At 38.0% G+C, this 24,084-nt stretch overlaps 3 protein-coding genes across 8 annotated transcripts; 2 read left to right on the top strand and 1 right to left on the bottom strand.

The window, feature by feature from the left end:
• The first annotated feature begins 2,930 nt into the window (after positions 1-2,930).
• On the top strand, positions 2,931-8,867 carry sybu (syntabulin (syntaxin-interacting)). Of its 5 annotated transcripts, none has more exons than XM_072459996.1 (7): positions 2,931-3,098; positions 3,171-3,336; positions 3,763-3,960; positions 5,264-5,354; positions 5,431-5,580; positions 6,456-6,608; positions 7,259-8,867. In XM_072459996.1, the coding sequence occupies exons 1-7, from the start codon at positions 3,075-3,077 to the stop codon at positions 8,346-8,348; spliced, it is 1,872 nt and encodes a 623-aa protein (XP_072316097.1). In that variant the 5' UTR covers positions 2,931-3,074; the 3' UTR covers positions 8,349-8,867. The 5 variants fall into 5 exon arrangements, with proteins under 5 accessions (XP_072316097.1, XP_072316096.1, XP_072316098.1 ...); XM_072459995.1 differs by having other exon boundaries at positions 2,932-3,098; positions 6,453-6,608; XM_072459997.1 differs by lacking the exons at positions 2,931-3,098; positions 3,171-3,336; positions 3,763-3,960 and adding an exon at positions 4,959-5,043 and having other exon boundaries at positions 6,453-6,608.
• Positions 8,868-9,524: 657 nt separating this feature from the next.
• ebag9 (estrogen receptor binding site associated antigen 9) lies at positions 9,525-13,423 on the bottom strand. Of its 2 annotated transcripts, XM_072461013.1 has the most exons (8): positions 13,342-13,360; positions 13,133-13,250; positions 12,847-12,940; positions 12,684-12,762; positions 11,592-11,756; positions 11,373-11,483; positions 11,172-11,263; positions 9,525-10,029 (listed from the first exon to the last, which is right to left on the bottom strand). In XM_072461013.1, exons 3-8 carry the CDS (start codon positions 12,927-12,929, stop codon positions 9,912-9,914), a joined length of 648 nt encoding a protein of 215 aa, XP_072317114.1. In that variant the 5' UTR covers positions 12,930-12,940; positions 13,133-13,250; positions 13,342-13,360; the 3' UTR covers positions 9,525-9,911. The 2 variants fall into 2 exon arrangements, with proteins under 2 accessions (XP_072317114.1, XP_072317113.1); XM_072461012.1 differs by having other exon boundaries at positions 13,133-13,423.
• A 361-nt stretch (positions 13,424-13,784) lies between these two features.
• On the top strand, positions 13,785-22,673 carry ttk (ttk protein kinase). Its single transcript, XM_072461068.1, has 25 exons — positions 13,785-13,877; positions 15,942-16,029; positions 16,106-16,328; positions 16,404-16,510; positions 16,581-16,724; positions 16,847-16,961; positions 17,033-17,111; positions 17,176-17,270; positions 17,357-17,444; positions 17,849-17,930; positions 18,021-18,243; positions 18,345-18,451; positions 19,330-19,470; positions 19,574-19,743; positions 19,819-19,958; positions 20,046-20,169; positions 20,249-20,341; positions 20,417-20,574; positions 20,644-20,795; positions 20,863-20,987; positions 21,070-21,141; positions 21,689-21,865; positions 21,952-22,048; positions 22,132-22,217; positions 22,299-22,673. The coding sequence occupies exons 2-25, from the start codon at positions 15,942-15,944 to the stop codon at positions 22,365-22,367; spliced, it is 2,955 nt and encodes a 984-aa protein (XP_072317169.1). The 5' UTR covers positions 13,785-13,877; the 3' UTR covers positions 22,368-22,673.
• Positions 22,674-24,084: the final 1,411 nt, after the last annotated feature.

The following is a 24,084-nucleotide window of genomic DNA, read 5'->3' as shown; positions in this document are numbered from 1 at the left end:
GCCATTGTGCTTGTCATGTCAGTGGTCTCCTTCTAGTCCAATCGCGTTCGTCCTCGCGGCTGCGCGTGGTGATAGAACGGAGCAGAAGTGAGACGGGCGCAGAGGAGACTGGTACCACTACAGCATCTGCCGTCAACAACATCAGCAGCAGTCAGCTGGACGGGCTCTTTGTGCTGCATCCAGTCGACAAATACCATCACTTTAAGGTAAGATCTGTTCAATTATACCCTAAAAATCTAATCGATACATAGCCCTGAATTTGGGGATGTATAATTTGTTTACTTCATTATAACGCATTTCGATTTTATAACCAGGTAGTGACAATAAACACAATTTTATTCAGATTGAAATACATTTAGATGTATTATAGGTTATTGTTGCCATAGAATGACAATACATTTATGTGAATGATTGTCAAAAGGCACCTGTTCTTAACTCAGCAACTGTAGGCATAGGAAGAGTTTTTGGTAAACAAGGGCGTGAAGGGAATTTATTTCTACTTCAGCACGTGATAAGTACTACGTATATAGGAATTTTGTGAGTTTGAATCCACACAACAATAGACTTTGAAGGCCTTTTTTAATTGAGGGCATTAGGTCACCTTTTTGAGAAATATCTGGTGGATGCTGCATGAGTCAGGTCATCAAGTGAAAGGGAAAACTCATTGATGACCTAATGTAGCTGCAGTGATACTGTAAATAAGTATAGCTATAAATGCATTATTGTGTTTTTTTCCCTGTATCCAAGAAGATACAGATTAAGCAAATTATGTTTTGAAATGTGATGAATAATAAGTATCTTTCTTCTCGTGCTTTGTTTGAACTTCACTAAAATGGCTGCTGTTTTGATGTTAGTTTGTATTTTAGTGTGCAATTAATTCCTTTTAATTCCATGTTACTGGTTGAAATGTGAGCCAATTGACAAAGCCACGTTACTTAATGGAATAGTTACTGAAAGTGTGGACCTTGTGTGTGAGCATTGAAATGATGCAGTTTCAAACCTGATTGCAGTTCTCACTGAAAGCACAGGAGTCGAAAGAACGCTTTTTAACATCAGAGAGGCTTTGGGCTGTTTCCCTGATAAACAAGGAAGCACTAGAACCACAGAGGATTATAGGAGATATTATTCACGGCGACGTCATGCTGTGTCTGAAAGTAGACCATCTGGACTGTCAAAAGGCTGGAGCTTGGACAAAAATTCAACATTGTGGAATGTTGAATATGTACCAAATATATCATCCACGCCATTTTTGTCTTGTAGCTGGATTTTCTTTTTTTTAAAGTTCTCTTTTTTTAGACAAGTCACGTTTGATAGTACAACACAAAGTGGACTTGGGGGTGAAAATTGTGCAGTTACAGCTTAAGATTAATTCTCTGTTTCCCAGAAGGTAACCAATTATTAATGTCTGGTTTCAACCTGCGTACTATCAGAAAAACATATTTTGATGATTCCAAATGAATAACCATTATACATTTGCCTTGTGCATGGTATGGAAAGGCAACATATGACCGCACCTGAGCACAAAAAAAAGAAAATAAAGGCACTGAGGAACAGACAAGACAGACGAATGTCATAAATTCCGAAAGACCAGACTGAGATGTTCAAGATGTTCACTAGAAGTGATATCAATGTTGGTAAAAGGATGTTGAGCTTAGATAAAATCTTCAATCACTATAGAACATTAACAATAAAATTACAAAATAGTATAGGATTTGAAAAGTTCTCCTATAATTCTAATATTTTATTGTATATACACGTTCAATTGTTGGAGAAGCTAATATGCGCATGTTTCTTTACATAGATTCAAATAATTGGTCCATGTTTGTTCCATTGGTAACCAAGCCTGTTGCAAGGCTCGTCTCCTCTCTCCCTCTCCTCCTCTCTGCCCTGCTTCTGCCTAATCTAATTGTACGATGCCCGAATACCATGTTTGCCAGCTGTGCCATGCTACAGGATCAATGTGGTCTGTGGGAATGTAGATAGTGAAGCTGAAAGCAACATTGCACACTGGCCTTAATGAATCCAAGCTATTTCTGAGGTGGAGGACTTTGATTCCCACAAGGCAGTGCTCTAGTTTTACAATCCTTGAGTCTGGGCTGAAAGATGAGGATAAGACAGGCAGTGCCAAGGATCTTGTTTATATATATATATATATATATATATATATATATATATATATATATATATATATATATCAATACCCTCACCAGGATATATATAGTAGGAAAGACAGGTTACCAAACCAATATGATTGTAAAACATAACAATACATATTGTTGATATGGAAACACTTGTGTTGTGCTTTCCGGTGGTCGAGTGGTCCAAGTGCAGCCGGCCGCAATGTTGTGAGAATCCTGACTCCAACAATGTACTACTGCATGTCTTCACTTCTCTCTCATCCCCCATTTCACACTTACCTTTCCAGTCTAATAAAAACTTTGGGACAAAAAATTTAAAAAAAAGAAATAAAAAAGAAACCAGTTGTCAGGAAGGGCATCTTTTGTAATCAAATCTATAAATGACAGTGGTTTGGATTCAGTGACAAAGCTTCTGTTCATGGCTTGGGGTTAACTACGTCACACTTCTCCTTATGCAACTGCACTCTTCAAGGCAAAGATGCTAAGAGCAGGGAAACAGGTCAAAGGAATCGCACTGTCTGCAGTGGATTATAGAAGATTACAATTATTTTTGCAGTTTGTACACATACTTTTGTTTCAATAATATATAGAATACAATATAAAACAGGATTTTGAAATCAAGCCTCAATGTAAGTCTTTAGCCATTTTGGAAAAGGCCATTGGCAGCCTGTGCAGTTCTGGCACAAGGCTAGACCAAGTTTTCCAGCTTTATAAGACAACCAAGGGCTGGTTTGGTGTGAGAGTATTCTCTTCTCTTCCCTGGTTCCTTGTGAATACATGTGTTTGTTGCTGTGAGTGGGTGGGACTTAACAGCATGTGCAGCACTGAAAGCCCATGTTTGTCAGTGCCACGTCAAAACAGTGCCACATTCATAGCCTGAAATGGCTCACCTGAATTTTTTGCAGTTTTCCAGGGGAAAAACCATTCTGAAGCACAATGGGACCTTTCCAGCATTATGAGGTCAGTTGTGGTTTTACGTTTGATTAGTGTAACCTAGATCAGAAACAATGCAAATGTATTGTTTCATTGTAGAAATCAGCACTCAAGACACCTCGTAGCCGTATCCCACGTCTGGTGCTGAACCCTTGTCAGCCAAAAGACAAAAGCTCACCCCTATCGGATTCACCATATTCAGAAGAGGAGGGAAAAGATTCTGACCACTCCAAAGGGACCATCAGCACAAACAGTTTCTACTCTGGTAAGAAAATTGCTTATATAATAGTGCTGTTTAAGATTCAGAAAGTTGTTACTTTTAATTTGGCATGGCATTTAGATTATGTAATCTAAAACACATCCATTATTGATTCGCTTGCTTACCCTTTAGAGATAATTTGAACTACCCAGCTACCCTTATTTCTGGTCTGTTTAAATCTAGTTGTTGTCATGCAGATATGTTTTGAAAAAGAAAAGAAAAGAGATGTAATACGTGTCAGTGGTAAAACTGTATTTGTTGCTTTACCCACTTTGAGGATCCCTCTGTGCTAAGTACATAGGACAAAGTGTCAAGTGGGTCCACTATGGTCAATAAATGTTCAAATGACCCTTGAACTTAGATTGACTGATTGAGTTTTCTGTCTATTTCTCTCTACTGCTCTTCATTCTTTGGTTCCATGGTCTCTACTAGATGACACTGGCTGCCCCACCAGTAAGTCCATTTCTCCTTTCAAAACCCCGTCCGGTTCAGAGCAGAGCGCCCACAGCTCCCCTGTGCTGCCCGAACGCACCACCAAAGTGAAGAGGGTCCGAGTGGTCGCAGAGGGATGTGGAGAACATTCCAGAACAAGACAAAAGAGGGAACTGCGGTCTGCTATGAAGCACAAAGGTAAGACAGAACCATTGGGAGGGGGGCATAAAGCTCTTGTTTAGAATATTTTAGGGGTAAAATAGAGACTTTTATTGTATGTCAATAGTCAAGATATAGCCCTACCATAATCAATGTTGGGAAGAAAATGTATTTAGTTACAGACTACTGAATATCTGCATTCAAATATATTTTGTAACATGTTCCGTTACTTGGTCTAATCAGAGAACTGTATCCTGAATACGTTCACATTGAATTGCTCTACATTATCATGTATGCATTTGATGTGCTAATTCAATGCAGCTAAAAGCCTAAATTTCATGATCGAATGCCACAAAGTATTCTTCTGGTTATACAAAAGTAACTGCATTTTGAACTCTAAATGAAAGAATGGACCAAAGGCAGCAACGTTTACACAGTTACAGCATACAAATTAACAGCATAGAAACAGGTTATGAGATATAATCTTAATAATAAAGTTTTCAGGCTGGTTTTAAAGGCATTTGAGGACAAGACCTCAGTCAGTGTTCCAAGCAAAATAACTGTGTGGCTTTATTCCCGTGCTCTGTGCAGGCAAAAGGAACATGTAGCTTACAAACCGGAAGGAAAATGTTACATATGAGATTTTATTATGGTATTATTTAATTTAACGTTCAGACTGTACTATTTAAACATGTACTCTTTTTGATTCTCAAGTTACATTAACATTAACATTTCACGATCGGAATTAAATGCTTCATATACTGCACACCGAGATAGTTTCTTCCCAACATTGGTTATGGCTTTATCGCTCTTTTAATGCAAAGATAAAACGTCTAAATCCAGATTGGTGGACTTCACTGGTGTTTATAACAAAGTGCTGGAAACTGGTTCAAATTGCTGTTCCAAAATGACTTCTCTTCATTAACATGAGACAGAGAGGAAAAGAAGCTGATTGGTCGAGGCAAAGTTTCAGGGGCTTAGGCAATTAGGCTGATTAGCTGGAGGTTATTACACCCAGTGGATGTGCACAGAGTTCACCTTTTGTTACTGTTTATATTTCATGTCACTGTCGTCACCGAACACATAATATGGTTTTGTTTGACGGCAAGAGATGCTTCTCAGGTTTGACTGTAAAAATTACATTTTAATCATAATGCGAAATGATTTCAACAGAAGCGCTTGCAGCAAGAATGTTAGGTATTGTTAGAAATTTTGTTGTAGACCATCTACAAAATGTGGACTATTTCATCAGGCATGCTTTGCCAGTAAAATAAGCTATTTATGAACTCTAAAAAATAAGTGTAGTTTATTTCATCTAAATGAGTTGCTGATTGTTTTGCAGGGAGTGAAGCAGACTTCAGCTCCTCCAGCAGCACTGGCAGCCCGAAGACCTTTTTTCCAAATTCAGTTGGAAAAAAGGTTCCAACTCACAGGTACAAATCCAGGTTTTCAAAAAGGGCACAGAATCAGCATAAAAAGACAATAACCCTTTTTGTGTGTTAACTTAAGCCGGACCCCACTCATCAGACCACTGCCCATTTTTAAACCAACTGGGAGCCCAGTTGCAAACCATGATGCAGAACTGTACGCCCCCTACGGGACACCCCCCAGAGTGACAACCTCCATGAACAGCAGCAGTAACTCCAGCCTCTCAGCGAGGTAACTATTCTATTATTCATACAGAAAGTGCTTGTGGGTGAAACACGTTGAGCCACATGTGATAATATAATCTGTGCATGGCAACTGGCTTTATAAGGCAAAATTAAATGGTTTGAACTGTCCACTTAGAGATGCAGAAAGCCGTTTCCCTGATGCCCATTTTCTAACACTGCTCTTTTGTTTGACTGGAAGGCATTTTTTCAAAAGCTAAAATCCAGGTACAAGAAATTACAATTAAAGTAAGAAGCTATCCTGTTAGTTAGCAGTTACATAATATGTAATTTATCACCAATAATAATCGTAGTGTTCCTGCCATCTCTCTGCCTGTGCAGTCTAGTGTCATGTGACATCCCCCTCCACTCACTCCACCTCCTGGTTCTTTCTATTTCTGGAAGCGCTTTGCACTCAACTGGCTGTATCCAGGTTACGTATTATTCAGGGGTAGAGTGAGACTGGCATATTTAGTCTAAATTTCTCTTTGAAAATGGCATACAAGGCTTTTTGGTTAAAACAACTGGCTCAGGCACAGTCTGTTCCTGTGCTGCGTCTGTATTTGGTTAATGCTGTATTTGAGGGTTTTTCTCCTTTTAGTCTGCACTAATCCTAATGTTAAACAGTAATTCTGTTTCAGAGCGTCTGCCTCACCAGCACTCATTTCCCAAACTAATTACCTGTACATCGTCAATAATTGCAAGGTGTACATGGTTGGTTCAAAATGTCAGGCTAGTGACTGCTGCCCACTTTGGGCTTAATTCGACAAACCTGCATTATCATAATAACACTGTTTTCAGCGGGTATGTCTCATCTCACTTCCTCAGCACAGCTGTGACCACCCCCAATATTGAGGTTTGAAAAACTCCTTTTGTCCACAGAAGGGCGTGCCTGGGCAGATACCACTCGTGTGGAGACCACCATGGCATCAGAGCCCCTACTCCAGAGCAGTACCTCACTCCACTGCAGCAGAAAGAGGTGGCCATCAGACACCTGAGGACTAAACTGCTGGAATCTGAAAACCGAGTCAGAGACAAGTGAGTTTGCAGTATAAGAATTAAACGGTAATACTAATGTTTAGTATACTTAAAGATTGCATTCTTTAAAACTTAAAGGTATACTGTAACTTCTGCCACCTGCTTGTCTCTATTTTAACAAACGCACAAAACAATGGTGTGGATCAGTTTATTGCCAACCCCTGCCACAGACCACAAGAATGGATATTTTTGGAAGATACTTTTGGCCGCTGGGAAAAAGGCACAAAAAATCAATGAAACAAATTGCACCAAAAATGAATGCCCGGACCGGCACTATAATTTGTAACACGGAAAATGGAAAAAATTGCATACGGACTGAACTTGGAAAAATACAAACTAGACTAAATTGGACCTGGTGGGCACTATTTTTCTTAAAACGGTAGTTTCAAATAATATACAATTTTTATTTTCTCTGGTCCAGGCTTGTTACTAGCCATAGTGTGGAACATTCCAGATTAAGCAATGACATTTCCATGGGGATGAGCTGGAATCGTAACCTTCCAGAAAAGTTTTTTTTGTATTCAATTATTGACACAAAAACTTGTATTGTGAAAAGTCTGTGTATTAATGGCCAGATTGGGACCAAATTTGTAATTTCCTATTGAATTGATTACATTTGTGGTAAAATCTTGGTATCTTTCCTTTAACAGGGACACGGAAATTGAAGATCTTAAAGGGCAGATGAGCCGGATGAGAGAAGATTGGATTGAGGAAGAATGTCACAGAGTAGAGGCCCAACTGTCCCTCAAAGAAGCCCGCAAAGAAATCAAGCAGCTACGCCAGGTGGTGGAGACCATGAAAAGCAGCCTTATGGAGAAGGACAAGGGCATCCAAAAGTACTTTATTGACATCAACATCCAAAATCGAAAACTAGAGTCGCTTCTTCACAGTATGGAGTTGGCCCAAAGTGGCAACAGCATTGACGGTGAGCAGACCTTGGACTTTATCAGCGATGGCTCGAATGGTAGAAAGAAGATGCTGGGTGAGGCGGATGTCGAGATGGAGCATGGGGCAGAGGCGATGGCCGACAGCGGGCTACTTGTCAATGACGAGATGGCCAACAGGGTGGACATTTTGGAGCAGGTATTCATGTCCACGGCGGTAGATTGTAGTCAGGATGCAAGTGGAAAGCTAAGAGTTGACGGTGAAATGCTAACGGCACTGTCGGAGGTGTGTCCGAGTGAGCGATCGGCTGTAGGTGTAAATATCGCGTCAGCAATGGTAACCGTATCCAAAATCGGGCCGTGCCAAGATGACAAGCAGGTCCAGACTGACCCAATGTGTTCTGATATACAAACTCTACTTCTCCAGCTGCTTAAATTTCATGGCGTAACATTTGATGAACCCGTATCAACTTCAGAGGGCCTACAAGAAGTCCCAACTGCCCGTCCACAATTATCCGTAGACGAAAGTCCACAGACCGCCACAGATTCAGGCATAGGGTCTGCAGAACCAGCCGAGGGCCCAAAGTTCATGGAAGAGCTCGACTTTGATTGTGGGAGGGAGAAGCCTTGCCTTAGCCCTGGTCTTGAGGTTGTGGAAAAACGATACTGGAGCAACAACTTCCTTGTCGACCTGGTAGCAGTGGCAGCTCCAGTCTTGCCTACGGTGGCCTGGATGTACTCGAGGCATGGGGTGGATGGCAGCACGCCGTTTTATAACATCGCCGCTCTGATTAGGGGCTGTTGCATCATGGGATTGCACTCTCTTCGTCATGTGGCTAACAGGCCAGGCACTTGAAGGATTCCTGCATGCACGATCTAAAAGCACTTCTGCATCTTATTTGTGAGATTAATTGTATTTAACACTTTAAATCGGCCAGTCATTTTGAAGCCACTTGACTTTGCACTCTAGTTTCCATGGCATTCAACAAACATGGTGATGTGGAAAATATTATTTATAAAAGGGTACTTATTATTTATGTATAAGCTATAATCGTCTAGGTAGATGGTTGTGTGTTGTCCCATACTGTCCCTAAATGTGTCACGCAACTTATTGGGATGGGCTGTTTTTGAGGATTGTGTGAAAGTCAGTTATGGTCACTTTTGTGTTTTTTGTTTAAAGGGAAACCTTGAACCTTCAACCAAAGCTTTAATGTCAAGTCACGCTTATTTTGTGAAAAGCATATATTTTTCCTCACTGGGAATAGAGCTTTATTTTGTACCTCGTGTATTGTTCATAGATGCATCAACACTGTAACGTGCCTGAGCTATGTGCAATACTGTCCTTTTTATTCTTATTAAAGCATGATAAATAAAATTTGACTACTGTCTCTAGTTTTCCGGGAACATGGTTGTGATTATAACGTTTGTTTCCACTTATGGTAGTTGCTAAAGGTCAAATCAGGATTTCTCGCCCGCAGGCCATAATCATTATACTTCTGTACCTGTGTTGCAATGCTGGAATTTCACCATTGTGGGACAAAAAGGCCATCTTTTAAATCCGCTGAACCAAAAGAACTTGAAAATGGCCATGATGGTTACTTGAATAAACTTGGTCTCAAGGCCCTGTTTAGAGCAGAGCTAGAAAACCAGGTGGCATGTTCTAGACATCATTTAGGCAGAGCAGCTCTATTTCATAAAGATTTCTTGGGACGTTGATATCCCTTCAATTGAAACTAAGGGTACCAAAAGCTGCAGTCCATTACCTCAACCCAAAAAGTAAAGTGGGTCAGTGCCGGAGCAGCTGTACTGTGCCCATGCATGACATAACCCCCACGCATGCAAGTAAACATGAACCAATGGTTTGATTAGTGCATCTCTGCCATATGGTGTGAAAGTTGCATAACTATACTTAAAGAGCAATAGCACCTCTTTAATCCCTAGTTTTTAACTTGATAAAATAAGAGTGCAATTCAAACAAGGTCACTGTTCAGCACTGCTAAACCTATAACACCATACAAATAAGATGCCACTGGTATATCAAAGATTTCTTTTAATTCCATTTAATACATTTCTCAGTTTTCTGTTGTGAAGACAAAGAAACAACTTGCTTGCATCTTGGAGCATTAATTTAGAAATTACATAACCTGAATATAATTTTTTACATCCCAAACTGAAAAGTTGATATATGGTGAATTTCAATAAAATGCACCGATAATGCATTATGAGAAAACCTGGTAGTGCGAATGGTCCTTAGATGCTATATTGTTATGGTACAATGGAATAAAATAAATGCAGGTTGAAACCTGAAATTGAAAGCGGATCTCTGTAGTGGACTGTTGGATTGATGAGTTTAAAAGAGCAACTTCAGATTGAGGGTCTTTGACCGTCCTCTGGCTCAGGCCTGAGCAGTAATAAAATGTTACGAGAGCTTGACAGCCATTTTCTGCTCTTTCTTCATCATCCTCTGTGCATCCTTCTCCATCTTCTTCCTCTGCTGCTCCATACACCGCTTCTCCCGCTCAACGATCTTCTGTTGTCTGTAGCAGAAGAACTAGAATCATTACATGAGTCACCAACAGAAGCCTGGTCAGCTGGAAGTGAAGGGAGAAATATAGTACTTTCTCTGATCATTTTGTGAAAGACGTCGCCACCTGCTGGCCAGTTAGTATATTACATCATTCATCCCCTTAGAGCTCCAATGGTTTAAGGACACATGTTATAACAAATTCCCCCACATTTGAGTATGAACTTAAAATCTTATTTGTCTCATAAATAAAAACGCTATTAGTGTACATAATGTTTAAAATGTATCACATTTTATTCTGTCTTGCAATGTGATGCCTGTGTAGAAAAATATAAAATTATTTTCAAAAACATTAGTTCTACAATTGTACGGAAGGCTCTACACAAGCAAAAGTATAATATATTTTTGTGTTTAAGTATTTTAACATGAGATATGTTTGCATGTGCCGATACACAGTACATTCATGACAATTTTTCAATGTACAAAAAAAATAATAATAATCATAAATATCTAGTGTTAGTTGTCCAGAAATTGTTTCTTTTTAACAATTAGGAATGTATTTTTCTTAGGGAATAAAGCTCTCATGCCGCAGGACATTTATTAATTTTGACCTGTATCTTAAACTAAAAACTCTAAAGCTTGTCCTGAACATAAATGACAGATGGAGCGCCTTCTGGACTTAGGAACTTTTTAAATAATATGTGATCTTTTATGTCACACCACAAGACACACTTTTACAAATTTTTAGCCGTCTCTTACACCAGTAACTCATTCAAGAAATGTTTGAAGAAAAGTGTTACATCACTTTCTTATTCCAAAGAACTATAACAACTTAATTTCAAAACTATGGGTAGTTTATAGAAGACATTTTATGCACTGCTGAGTTGAATTCTGGAGGAAGAAAAACATTATTTAGGAAGTAATTTTAAGTGAGAATGTCAAAAATGGACATCACATCAAGTACTCTATAGCAAGAGGCATAACAAACTCTCATGGATAGTTTCAATTGAAAATGATCCCACAATGCAATATTTGTCTTCTTGTAGCTCAATGCTTGGAGACTAAAAGTTCAGAATAAAAAGGAAAAACACTTTTTTCAACTTGCCTTCTTTCCCATTTTGAAAATGCTATAAAACACATGTTATTTGTATGTACCTTAACACCTCTTCAGCCTCCCATGCTACATCAGATTCTTCCTCCCAGGCGTTTGCGTCTCCTTGCCAGTTGTCCAATTCTCCAAGTTCAGCCTGTAATCAGTTTCAGTCATTATTACAACACAAATGTCATTTAAAAGTAAAGAATACATTTGTAACAGTGCAAAGGCAACAACTTAGTCAACACAAAAACAATATTTACTGAAGGAGGGCTGAAAGACATCATGTCCTGAGAAGCTGCCAATCGGCTGGAGAAACCTGAAGAGCCATCGGGCACCAGGTAATTTATGGGTTCCCTTTTCTTTAACACTATCTGTAAAAAGAAAAAGCACTCAAATACTTTTGCTTCAATTGAGAAGTTCTGCTAGCATTACCGTAAACTGTTGTGTTACAATTTGTCAAAAACACTCCATAAACTGACTTTTTGTGTTTTTCTTATAGTTGGGGTCATGTCTTTGAAGTAGTCTGGCTCCTCTTCTTGGTCATTTGCTGAAGGAGTAAGGTTCCCATTTCCACCTTCAATTTTGATACTGGTAGGAGCGTCTTCATCCCAAGAGCTCCATTCTTCAATCTCTGGCTGTGCAGACTAAGGCAGAAAGAAAATAATTGCTAATGTGTTTCAAATCTTCATGAATTCAAGAAGGGATAGCATAGTACTTGTAATATCAGTGATTATAAAGGTTACGCATATTACCACAGCATGACGGTATACTGCCAAGTTGTGTATTTCATAATGCTTAACAAGACTAGGGACTTTGTAAAGATTTGGGAAATGCATATCAATTTACAGGCTAAAACAAGCAGTCGCAGGTGATTAGGTCTATACTAGAACCGGCAAGTGGATTGAAATGGACATCTGGCAATTCCTTCTAGATAATTTACATTTTTTGTGACATAAGACCTTTATATGATGATGTACATTCCATACCAAAAGTATTCCCTTTATGAATTCATGACTGAAAATACCTCCTTTTTGCAAAGCCCAGTGAAATAATGATGTTCTGTCAACACAGTCAGAAGCCCATCCTTGCTGTATTGATATTAGGGGTGTACTAAAATATTGATATATTGCGATACTAAATTGGGATAGTGTATTAATATTGTGGGGTAAATCAATGAGTATTTTTTATTCATTTTTCAAAACACAATTATTCTGTGACAATTTAGTTGCTTCTTTAGAAAAAGGAAGCACGTTTATGTAAAACATTCAACATATTCACGGGTTTGATGATTAAAATGGGTGCATTTCATATCAAATTTGAGCAGGTTGTGGTTTAATAAAGAAATACTGTTGTTAAAGTGTGTTGATTGATTTTCAATTATCAATTAATGGATTATCGCATGTATCGCAATATCGTGATATTATTGTATCATCATGAGTCCCGACCGTTCAATTCCTAGCACTAATTGATACGTGACGTTATTATCCCATTACTTTTTATCCTAATGTTTGATGAATTGAAAGAAAAAAGAAGAATTTAGTTAGCTAAATTAATCTAATTATAATACTGACCTGCTTTGGTACCAATGAGTAATCCACTGTTGTTGGGAGGGTTACCTGATCACCACTGAGCTTGCGACCCCTTCCACTCCTGCGTGTAAAGTTAACAGCTATTGTAATATTTAGTGATTACACAATAATAGCCTTAATAGTTTAATTAAGAGGGTATGCTTACCTGCATATAAGCTTTTTAAAGAATGACAGCAAGCTGGCAAGACATGTGCAAATCTTGAAAAGGCGGAATTGAGTGATGGCCATGGCAAAGTAAGCTGAAGATAGGAGACAATTTGGAGAGACATTTTAGAGAAACAATTTAAGGAAATATTTACACAAAAACATTAACATAGCTAATGCACTGGGCTACATTCAACAACTTCAAAACAAACATCGTAGTACAAACACATGCATTCAGATGATAGGATGACATAGTTATAAAATGATATTCACTGTAATGTTGTTACCTTGAGAGGTGTTAGACAGTCAGCAGAGCAGCTGCTTTATTGTGCAGCCGAGTACTCGAATTCATTTGAGCTTGATGCTAACCGCTGTTTGCTAGCTTTGTCCAGAAACTATCATTTTCTATAGTTTTTTAATGCGTCCGTAGATACAAAAGAAAATAGAATAATGAAAAAAGATGATAGATTTACATAAACCAGCACCGCTTACTGACAATGGTGTTTAAATTGTGTCGTCGCTCATCTCTCTCATGTCTGCCATCATTGAGGAGGAGCAGGAACAGGGAAGTAGCCCCGCTGCATTCAAATCCCGTCGGACACAAACGTCTTCGTTCTTTCAAATATAATTATTACGATATGAATCTGTTAGGATTTTATTTAGTCTTGAACCACAATTTATTTTCATTATACTCTTAGTTACAAACCATATTATTATTATTAATTAATTTTTTACATATGAGCACAAATGAAAAATAAATAAATAAATCATTAAAAATGTACGTAATTCCAACAAACTATGAATAAATAATAGAAAAAATAGGGGGAAAGCCAGATTAATACACTTTTATAGAGAATCAGAGCTGTTTTGGTGAAATTAAAATAAACCCGATGTAGTCAAGACGTTCCCTATTAACCATCCAATCATCATGCACGTCGAGCGGAAGCGGGATATTTGAAAACGGCTGGTTGAAGGCGAGTCGACGAGATATTTATCGCAAATAGAAGAAAAGGATCAAATAAAGTCCAGGAGGTAGGGGGCATATTTTGATTATACTGTATGTTAATTGATTTTATATAGGTTTGGTATTATTCAATCAAAGCAAAGAGGCCATGGAACCTAATACTTGATGCATCTGAAGCAGAGAAGTGCTAGACTCACTGCAGACTGATAATGCTAACTAGCGTTAGCTCGCTAAACTGTGTCGTGTCTGATTGGAAATTGAGATAAAACATTTTTACATTGGACAAGACATGGCAAAGTTATTCTTCATTCTAACAGGAAACTCGGATTATACTAAAAAGTAAGCTAAGATTATATCTACTAAACTAATACAACAGCTATGTAATGTTTGATGATAGGCACAATTTGATTATTGAATTTAATGTTTATAGTTGGAAAAAAAAGCTACAAAAAATAATTTACAGCGTCACCTTTATTTATTTATTTATTTTCTGTCTCAAATGACATTTCACATTTTTCTGATCATTAAAACTTTACAAATACGTTTAAATAAAATGTTTTAATGTTTTAACTATTTCTGTTGGATTGACACATTGTCTGATTATAATAGTATGACCCCCATTATCCTAAACGACACTAATGGATGACCCTTCTTTTTTGCTTACTGGTTAGTAGTGTATTCACAAATCTAAAACTCGATTTTATGCTAAGGAAAGTACTTGGGTTTTCGATGCCACAATAAGAATTCAAAGAAATTCTCTTGCAGGGTCCAAGTTCAACTCAAAATAATACAACCATACTTTGTGTACTGGATCTGCTAAAGCTCAAGATCATTCTAAAACTGTTCTGGAAAGCTCAAACTTTATTCTGTTTTTGTTTTATTTTTTAGGATTGATAAGATAAGATAAGATATTCCTTACTTGTACTTACTAGTTTCGATACTAGTTTTTTGTATCGATTTAGGGCTGTAATCCTTTTGTTGTTTAGTCGCTTAATCGGTTGATGACGTCTTAGATGACCAACATTTTTTATTAGTCGACTATTTTCTTTAGATTGAAGGATAGATTGAATTAACGAGACAACAGTAAAAAGGAAAACCTATGGAGAGTTAGCTGAAGAATCATGTTTAATCTAATTTCCATACCTCTAACATAAAAATGCACAATTTTCTAGTACTTTTCTATATAAATAGATGATTTTGCAACCAAATGTGGTGCAGTTGTTGTCTTTTGAATGCAGTTTGTGTTAGATATATGGAGATACTTCATCGTTTGGAGATCTTTTGCCTCACCAACTTTTAGTCGAATAACCGGTCAATAGGACAGTTGACCAAGAATTCCTTTTGGCGACGACAGCCCTAGTATCGATTAGTATCCGATTTGTGATACTTTTGACAACCCTAAGGGTTTGTGTTTCTCATGGCTCAGCCCCTGTCTAATTGAATGATTTCTTGGTAGAAATAGACAATTTAAGCCCAATACTTCATGGTGTATTTCATTAACACATGCAAATATTTCAATGTAATTATTTAAACTAAATAAAATATGTTTGGAAATTACCTCTTTACAATAATAATCAGTAATTTATAATTGCTATTGATATATATATATTTTTAATACGTACTATTGAAATGGGGATTTTAGGGGAATTGATCTTCATGAAAGTTCTGGAGTTTTGGATTGTAGTGTTCATGTTTGTCTTACAAATTATAATTTGACTATTCTTTCACGATTAGGGTAAGGTTTAGGAACAGTAAATTTACAATTGTGTTAAGTTTAGGGCTTAGGGACACTAGTCCTGCCCCGCACCAAAACTGCAAACATTTTGTATTTATTTTTACATACTCATTGTAAAACCGTTCAGATGTAAATTTACAAAATGGTTCACCTACTTGGATCAGGATGCCAAGGAAAGGGAACCAGATAAGAAAAAGAAGGGGCTTTTCAGTGCGGGGTATCTCAGTGAGGTTCATAAGACTGATTGTTATCAGGGTACTCTCAGAAGATATTTAGATATTAATTTCTTTCTCAGTTTTGTCCACCCCCTATTTATATCCCACCCACAATTACATTTACACTGCCCACATTAAGAATGTTTCTGTCACTCGGCACATTTAAAAACTGTTTATTTTAGATGGAGGAAGAGGAACACACAGACAGAAAACAACAACTTGCCATGCTTTTTCAAAAGCTTAACAAAATTAAGAAGTGTCTTCATGATGGTATGTATTACTTGTAGTGTCTCAGTCAAAATTATGCCTATCCATTTTGTTGATTTTAAATATTTTTATTTTGCAGATGACACAGACAATATAAACCAGGTCATTGGGTCAAATTCCCCTGACTCATGTCTCTCATATTTGATGGATTTGGAAAAGAAAGGAGATCCTCATGTGGATCATAGCCATCTCACTAGACTTCTGGACTTTTATACAAGAGTATTTTCTAATCTACCACTTGGAAAACACAGTCAAAATGAAAACTATGCCAAGATGCTGGTCAGATTTGCAGAGCTCAAAGTGTAAGTATTAATGATAATTAAGATTCACATTTGAGTGTCTATATGTTTGCAAAATATGTGTCTCTTTTTTTTTAGTATTCAAGATGTCAATGAAGCAGAGGCTAATTTTAATGTGGCAAGATCTCAGAGTCAGAGCTTTGCATTTGTTCATATTGCACATGCAAGGTTTGAGCTTTCTCGAGGTAAAGGTTCATGCTTTGCTAGATCAATTGTGTTTATACATTGTTTGAGTGACAACTTCTGTGTTACTAGAAAACCCAAAGAGAGCCATGTATATTCTTCAAAGTGCTATTGAAGTTGGTGCTAAACCAAAGGAGCTGCTAGAGGAAGAATTGCAGAAGATACAGACTGGAAAAATGCAGCAGTCAAACTTGGATGATAAAGAGAATTTGCAACGTTAGTATTTGTAATATATAATTATTAAATGTTAATTGTTAATTCATTTGTAATTGTATTATAGCAATAGATTTGTTTACTGTTCTCACATCTCACTGCATACTCATTTTGTCTTTTTCTAGTATTGTCAAACAATACCGTCAGTGACTCTGTTAGGAAAGGATCAGAGTTCAATAAAATTAGCCGAATATCAGATGGTACTGGAGACTTACAAATGTCCAGTAATTTTGGTTCAAGGTAAGACTAATTTGGAGAATCATCTCTTTACAACGTGAGATTACATTTACAAAAAATATTCCACTCTTCAGAACTGAAGCAGGCACTGGATTAGCTGAACAGCTTCCTGTTATGAGGTCTGCGTCTCAACGTAAGAGACCGGTTGGCTTGGTACGTGGAACTTGTTTACAAAATACCATATCTGTTTGTGTGTTTAAATATGTTTTATTTTCAGCCGGGGAGAGTTCCTGCAGTTCCCTTATCTATTCCAGAAAATTATGAGAATTGTACTAATGGAAAATCTTCAATTGGTGCCCCAAGTATGTCTAGGTATGATGGTGAATTTAAATTCATATCATAATGCACAATCGAGTTCGGCCTTGATGAATAACTCCACTGGCTTTATTTTATTTCAGGTATCCATCTGGTTCGAGTGTGGCCAGTATGTCCGCATTTTGTTCTGCTAAGAAAAATACTGCAAACATGGACTTGGTTACTATCCAAGTAAGTTCTCTAATGTTTGTTATTTCCATTCAAATGTGTTAGTTACAGTTACAGTACTTCTTCTAGATTTCGTCTCAGTAAAGCTCATTCTATTATTTAGCATTTTCCGACATGATAATTATCCCCCTCAGTTTCCTGTTCCATGAGGAGAAGAAGAACTGTCTTTGTCTAAGACCCTAAAGTCCAAAATAATTTAAATTCATAAATCCTCTTGACAATTTAAGTTACTTCTCAATACAGCCCTGGTATCTGATTCATAGCTCTCATTCGCCAACATGTGTTTGTGCTACTGTGAAGGGTCATAATTCAGGCAGTTATAATTCAGTGACATGGTTATTTCTGATGGGGGGGAGTTAAAACAATAATGTATATCCCTATAGACCTTTTTATATTTTCATTCACAGCCACCTGCTTTAAGCCCAGAGCCCTGGGAGGGCCAAATCGATTCTACACTTCAAAACATCAAAGACATGTCACGGATGGAAGGTATTTTAGAGCTTTTGTAATTTCCATCCATCCATCCATAGTATTAAAATTGACTCTTTTTAATGTCTTGGATTTAATATTTCTTGCCAGATTTAACGGCCAGTATTGACCAAATTGTCCATACAAAATCTCCTGAGTTATGTTGGACTCACCTGAAGAATCTGGAGAAGAGGGGAAACCCACAAACGGACACTGTTTTTCTAAAAAAACTCAAGGACTTTTACTCCAAGATATTTGCCAAGATGCCAATCAGACAATACAGCAACGATCCAAACTATGCTAAAATATTGGTTCGATATGCAGAACTCACAGGGCAAGTATTCCTGGAAAATTAATACTTTAATAAATACTAAGAAAAGTGAATACTCTGTACAGTAGAACTGATTCTTATCTCACTTTGTTTTGTACCGGTAGTTTTGAAGACCCAGATGATGCACAAGACTATTTCACTGTTGCAAAATCAAACTGCAAAGCATTTGCTTTTGTCCACATAGCTTATGCCCAGTTTGAAGTTGCCCAAGGTAGAGTATCTCATCTATGAAAGTGGTGATTATTTGGTGATAATTCCTAAGGGTTTTGTTTTAGATAGAAAGATGTCTGTTGCAGTCTGTTTACATTCACGCATCACACACATAAAAAGAGAACCATGAAGAAGTGGCAGTTAACACACGCCACAACATATTAACTACACAAAAAGACTGGCCACGTTCAATGCCTTTAACTCCTAGCATCTTATTAACTCCTTAGCACTTTATTTATCTAAGACTGCTCCAGCTCCTCTCTGGAGTGGCTGCTTTATACAGTCTGATGGATGAGGCACAAAATAGTTCCTCAGACCGTCCGAGGAGCAGCTCAGTGAGAGGAGTCACATCCTCACAGAGGCTTCTTTGGTGGGAGGAGATGGATTTCAGGGAATGGCTTTGATATGACAGGATGACTTCTGTTTCACCACCTTCTCCAGAGTCCAGGCCCAGTCCAACTACAGACCCAGCTTTTCTCATGAGTCAATTCAGCTTCTGAATGTCCCTTTTCGTTGCCTCCCAACACACAGGTGCATAGAAAGAAGTGGTTATGGCAGAGCACACGTATGCTAGGCTCCAAGTGTAGCCAGCCGCAGTGTCGTTAGTTCGAATCCCGACTCCGATGTCCTTCCTTCTCTCTCATCCCCCACGTCACGCTCACCTTTCCTGCCTAATAAAGCCTTCGGGCCAAAAAAAATAAAGAAAAGGACACTGGACAAAATAGAACATGTTCAACGGCATTAAAGGAGGCCAGTCTCTGTATAGGAAATGCATTTTATTCTTACCCTTTTTGTACATTATGCCCTCAACGTTCCTCATCAGGTTCCTGTACTCTCCCTGTTCACCCTCCCTTATATATGCCGCTATTTATGTTTTAGGTAATCCCATGAAGGCGAGTTCAATTCTTCACAAAGCTCAGGTGTTAAATGCAAGACCAACGGAGCTTTTAGATTTAGCCATGCGTAATCTTAAAGATGGACAGCAGCAGCTGATACCAAACGAAGAAGACAACTCAATGGGTGAGGACAAGATGTTTACATGTAATGTAAATGTGGTTGATATTGATGTAGGTATTTATTTGTAGTTTATACTCTCTTGACTGGTATACATTGATTTAACTAGACTGTCAGACTGAGCAAGAAAATGCAGTTTCCACTTTGGCAAAAGAGAACATTGCACCTCCACAGAGAGTCCCAGGGAGTCGAAAGGTAGAACAGCCTTTATGTACCAGTAAGGAGTCTGCACCCGAGTGGAAAGTACCACAACTTTGTATTCGCCAGGTGTCACCAGAGGTATGCATTGACATTGCATTGCTAATGGTTTGTGTTTATAAAATATTTTGTTGTAGAATTCCTTTTGTTTTGTAGGATAAACGAGAAACCCCTCCTGATCCAAGGCTGAAGTCTCTGGCCTCAGTTCCCACTCCATCTTTTCAGCCTACTCCAAGACCGAACCCACAAATTGTCTTTCAGACGCCCAACAATTATAGAAATCCTTTTCCTAACAGGTACAAGTTTTTATTGGTTATCGAGAATAAACGTATAAACTCTTTAATGAGCGTGTATTTGACTCTTCAAATTGATGTCTCTTGTAGCTTTATTACCCCTATTGTGAAGAGGTGCTCTGAAGAGCCTTCCTCTGCAGCATCAGCAAACACAGCCAGACCTATGCAGCAGCCATTTACACCACAAAACCAATTCAGTTTCCAAACTCCCCAGGTAATATCTGCTCTTCTTCATTTACAATAATGTAAGAAATTAATATACAATAGAAATAATTGTTTGATTTTATTTTTAGTCTTCCATTTCAACAATATCAAATGACTCCATTACTATCAAGGGCAAACGGTTCTTTATTCTGAAGATAATTGGGCGCGGTGGGTCAAGCAAGGTAAATTAATACTAATAACGTTTTCTGCACATCTGTCGATGTGACGTTAATGCCAGCAGTTTTTGTTATCACCAGGTCTTCCAGGTTCTCGATCATAAAAAGCAGTTGTTTGCTGTGAAACATGTGGACCTGGAGGAGGCTGATCCACAGACCGTGGAAAGTTACAAAAATGAAATTGAGCACTTGAACCACTTGCAGCAGTACAGTGATCAAATTATAAAGCTCTATGATTAGTGAGTCCAAGGATGTTATCAAATTTTATTTTTGTAGCTTTTTTTCCACAATTGTATTCCTCTCACCAGTGAAATAACAAACAGCTACATCTACATGCTCATGGAGTGTGGAAACTTGGATCTAAACACCTGGTTACGGAACCGAAAATCTGTTAATCCTCTGGAGAGGAAGTTTTACTGGAAGAATATGTTGGAGGCTGTACACACAATCCACAAACATGGTACTATTACCCTACATCTTGATGATGACAAATGAATATATTTTAACAACTATTTTTGATCTTGCAGGCATTGTACATAGTGACTTGAAACCAGCTAATTTTGTCATTGTGAATGCATCACTAAAGTTGATTGACTTTGGGATTGCAAACAAAATCCAGCCTGATGTTACAAGTATTATGAAGGACTCACAAGTAAACAGAGATATACATTCTGTAATCGGTGACCTCAATTATCTAATTATGAGACTAACATTTTTATTATTTATGGTCTCAGGTGGGCACTCTGAACTATATGCCTCCTGAAGCCATCAAGGACACTTCATCCCAAGGAAAGGCTCGTTCAAAGGTAATTAAGTAATTTTTGGGGGGGGTTGGAAAACCGATCCAAAGAAAATAAAATCGGGACCAGTCACTGGATCTTACCAGATCCATGCCACAGTTAGACTATGTAAAGATGATCTGCACATTCTTCAATCATTGAGATGAGCTTACTTTAAAAAATAAATAAAAAAATGTTGAACTTAGAAAAACTTTGTGAAGCCACTGTTTAGTAGTGCTGGGTGAGAGGGCAATAGGGCGAATTGTGATCTATAATTTTGATCATATCGTCATATGGTGATTCTCTATTTAATGCAGCCACCCACTCTTATTAGCCAGCCTTTGTCAGGCTCTGAGTGAGTGACCACTGGATTTAACCAATCACGGTGAAGACTGAACTTTCATACTCTTTCACTGCATATCACTTTTACTTCTTAAAAGCAACAGGAAAAAAAAAGAGAGGGTACATGAATCGTAATAAATGGAACTAGTGATCTGGGTCCAACAAAAATTGTGATCATACATGTGAGAATGCACATCTACTGTATAGTTACACTATTTTCAATATGAAACAGATCAGCCCTAAAGGAGACGTGTGGTCACTTGGTTGTATCCTGTACTGTATGACCTATGGGAAGACTCCATTCCAAAGCATCACAAATCAGATTGCAAAGCTTCATGCCATCATTGATCCCACTCATAAGATTGACTTTCTTGCCATATCAGAGAAGGACTTACTGGATGTATTAAAGGTGAGACAATTTAGAGTTCAATATATTGCTTCATGTCATTACTTTTTTGAAATGCATTTAATATTTTATTTTTCACCCTAAAACAGCGTTGCTTGGTCCGGAATCCCAAAGAGAGAATTTCTATTGCTGAGCTGCTGGAGCATCCGTACCTTCAATTAAAGCCACAAGCTTCACCTGAGCCTGGTAATTACCAACTCAATTTTAATTTGGTAGCACAAGTTTTAGTCATATAGATATGTCATATATATATTTTAACTTGTTTCCAGAGCGGCAGTGCCATCGTGATCTTCAGAAGATCCTTACAGATCTTGCGGCTCTACAGTCCCCAAACAGCATTGTCCGGGCTGCTAATGTAAGATTTTTTTGCGTACATATCATTGCAAGATTCATTGTTTGATCTGGATATATATGTATTTTTTCACCCCCCACACAGAATCTTGCTCGAATGTGCAGTAGCGGTAAAAAGCTGGATGTTGCGGAGTGTGCCAAGTCTTCAAGCTGACTTGAAAAATACGGGAGATTTTTTTTTTACTTTGAAACTTTTAGTGAACTTTTTTAACCACTTCATCACTGTAAAATGTTCTTTGTGCTTGTTTTCAAACGTATCTATATAGTCTATATATTATTTTTCCTGAGAAAATTATAACATTCGCGTTAGTTCTAAAGATGGGTGTTTCTTGTAACGTTTGCCTAAATGTCTGAAACCTTATCTGTCAAGAATGAATGTGTTTACACTGCTTATAACATGGAACTCATTGATTCAACAGTGACCAAATGGATTCAAATGACACATTTCAGGAGCCTGTGATCTAAGTCTTCATGTTCTTGTTTAGCTGTTTGGTGTTTTACAAAGGGGTTAGTGTAACTTACTGAAATAGTTAGCAAGTGACTGACTAATGTAAATTGAGCTGCACAAATCGCCTGTTGTAGACTCAATTAAGTCAACTCTTTATAGTCAGATTGTGTTAAAACACCTCAGATTAAAGTCTAATTTGAGTAACAGCTTCATTCAAGAGCAGTGCCTTCAGTTGGCGTCACCCTCGAGCTAATTTTGATCTCACGTGAAAAGTGTAAAGAAGAAACTACACTGCACCATGAATGTTTTTGAAGAAATAAAACGTTCACCATGTTCAGCGTGCCATTTTCCTCATGAAGGACATTAATAAACTATATTTAACACAAAAATGCTTGGGGTCAAACCAGAGGCGGAGCCAGACATTCTAAACATCCGGGGCTTAGCCCAAAAAGAGGGAGGGGGTTCATTCAGGCCAATATGATGTGGTTTTAGTGCAGTTACAGACAGTAACCCTCCAAAGACAGACTTTTTGCCTTCCGAGATAGCTCGTTGAACAGAACAGCAGAGGTGACATTTAGTTATTCAAGAAATTGTAAATCTTGATGTTCTTTAAAAATCAGTGACAAAACAAATATGAAAAACATGCACCTGACAAGGACCAAACTCACAATACTAAGGTCCACAGACTGATGCTCTGTCTATGCTAGTCAGCACTTTAAGAATTAAGTGCTGTTTTAGAAATAGACTGATCTTTATTGAAAGTAAAAGTCAGTCTTACCTTTAGCAGACACCTTCCTCGGTGAGCTGTTTGTCCTGTAGTTTCTCTGATTTAGCTTTGTAGATGAATAAAAACCTGAGCCACTGGTACACCGACAACCACAATGAATTCATGGTTTGAACGATCATGTGTTGTTGTCTATTCTACGTTAGATAAACTTTGTTTTTCAGCACATGTTCTGAATGTCTCTTTTTTCCAGTCGATCTGCTCTTATTTATGCCCTTCACTTTTTGCAAAACCTCAGTTAAATGATAGAAAAGGCCAAATGTGTCAGATTGCGTGACGTGCTGTAAACATAGCGCACTTTCTATGCTCCCGCCCACTCTCTACATGCAGCCAATCATACATCAGTTGAACAAAAATAACCAATGAAACGGGCAAAGAAGCCACTGCTGGATTTCGAACCCTGGTCACCTGCGTTCCAACAGAACGCTCTACATGTTGCGCTATCCGCTCAGTGACGTCATGATGCATTTTAAAATATTAAAAGATCCAGGGCTGAAGCCCCAAAGCCAGAGCCTGGCTCCGCCCATGGGTCAAACAATATTCTGTGCCTATGCAACGAGCACACCGCCTTCCTATTTAGCCAATCAGCTCTTCCACAGTGACGAAGATTCAAGGACAAGAGGTTCCACTTTGTCATGT

This window comes from Eucyclogobius newberryi, unplaced genomic scaffold, assembly GCF_026437365.1.
Source record: "Eucyclogobius newberryi isolate DKJ021-1_F unplaced genomic scaffold, fEucNew1.0.hap1 SCAF_3, whole genome shotgun sequence".
NCBI lineage: Eukaryota > Metazoa > Chordata > Actinopteri > Gobiiformes > Gobiidae > Eucyclogobius > Eucyclogobius newberryi.
This window is presented reverse-complemented; position numbering and strand designations above follow the sequence as displayed.

What these genes read in the sequence shown, in the direction of transcription:
- sybu (XM_072459995.1), top strand. Translation starts at nt 3,075, where the DNA reads ATGGGACCTTTCCAGCATTATGAG. An exon ending in CACAAACAGTTTCTACTCTG is followed by an intron (nt 3,337 to 3,762) that starts GTAAGAAAATTG and finishes GGTCTCTACTAG; the next exon opens with ATGACACTGGCTGCCCCACC. An exon ending in AACTCCAGCCTCTCAGCGAG is followed by an intron (nt 5,581 to 6,452) that starts GTAACTATTCTA and finishes TTTTGTCCACAG; the next exon opens with AAGGGCGTGCCTGGGCAGAT.
- ebag9 (XM_072461012.1), bottom strand. Translation starts at nt 12,929, where the DNA reads ATGGCCATCACTCAATTCCGCCTTTTCAAGATTTGCACATGTCTTGCC. An exon ending in TTTAAAAAGCTTATATGCAG is followed by an intron (nt 12,763 to 12,846) that starts GTAAGCATACCC and finishes CTTTACACGCAG; the next exon opens with GAGTGGAAGGGGTCGCAAGC. An exon ending in CTATAAGAAAAACACAAAAA is followed by an intron (nt 11,484 to 11,591) that starts GTCAGTTTATGG and finishes TTCTTTTTACAG; the next exon opens with ATAGTGTTAAAGAAAAGGGA.
- ttk (XM_072461068.1), top strand. Translation starts at nt 15,942, where the DNA reads ATGGAGGAAGAGGAACACACAGACAGAAAACAACAACTTGCCATGCTT. An exon ending in CGAAGAAGACAACTCAATGG is followed by an intron (nt 19,471 to 19,573) that starts GTGAGGACAAGA and finishes TGATTTAACTAG; the next exon opens with ACTGTCAGACTGAGCAAGAA. An exon ending in ACTTACTGGATGTATTAAAG is followed by an intron (nt 21,866 to 21,951) that starts GTGAGACAATTT and finishes ACCCTAAAACAG; the next exon opens with CGTTGCTTGGTCCGGAATCC.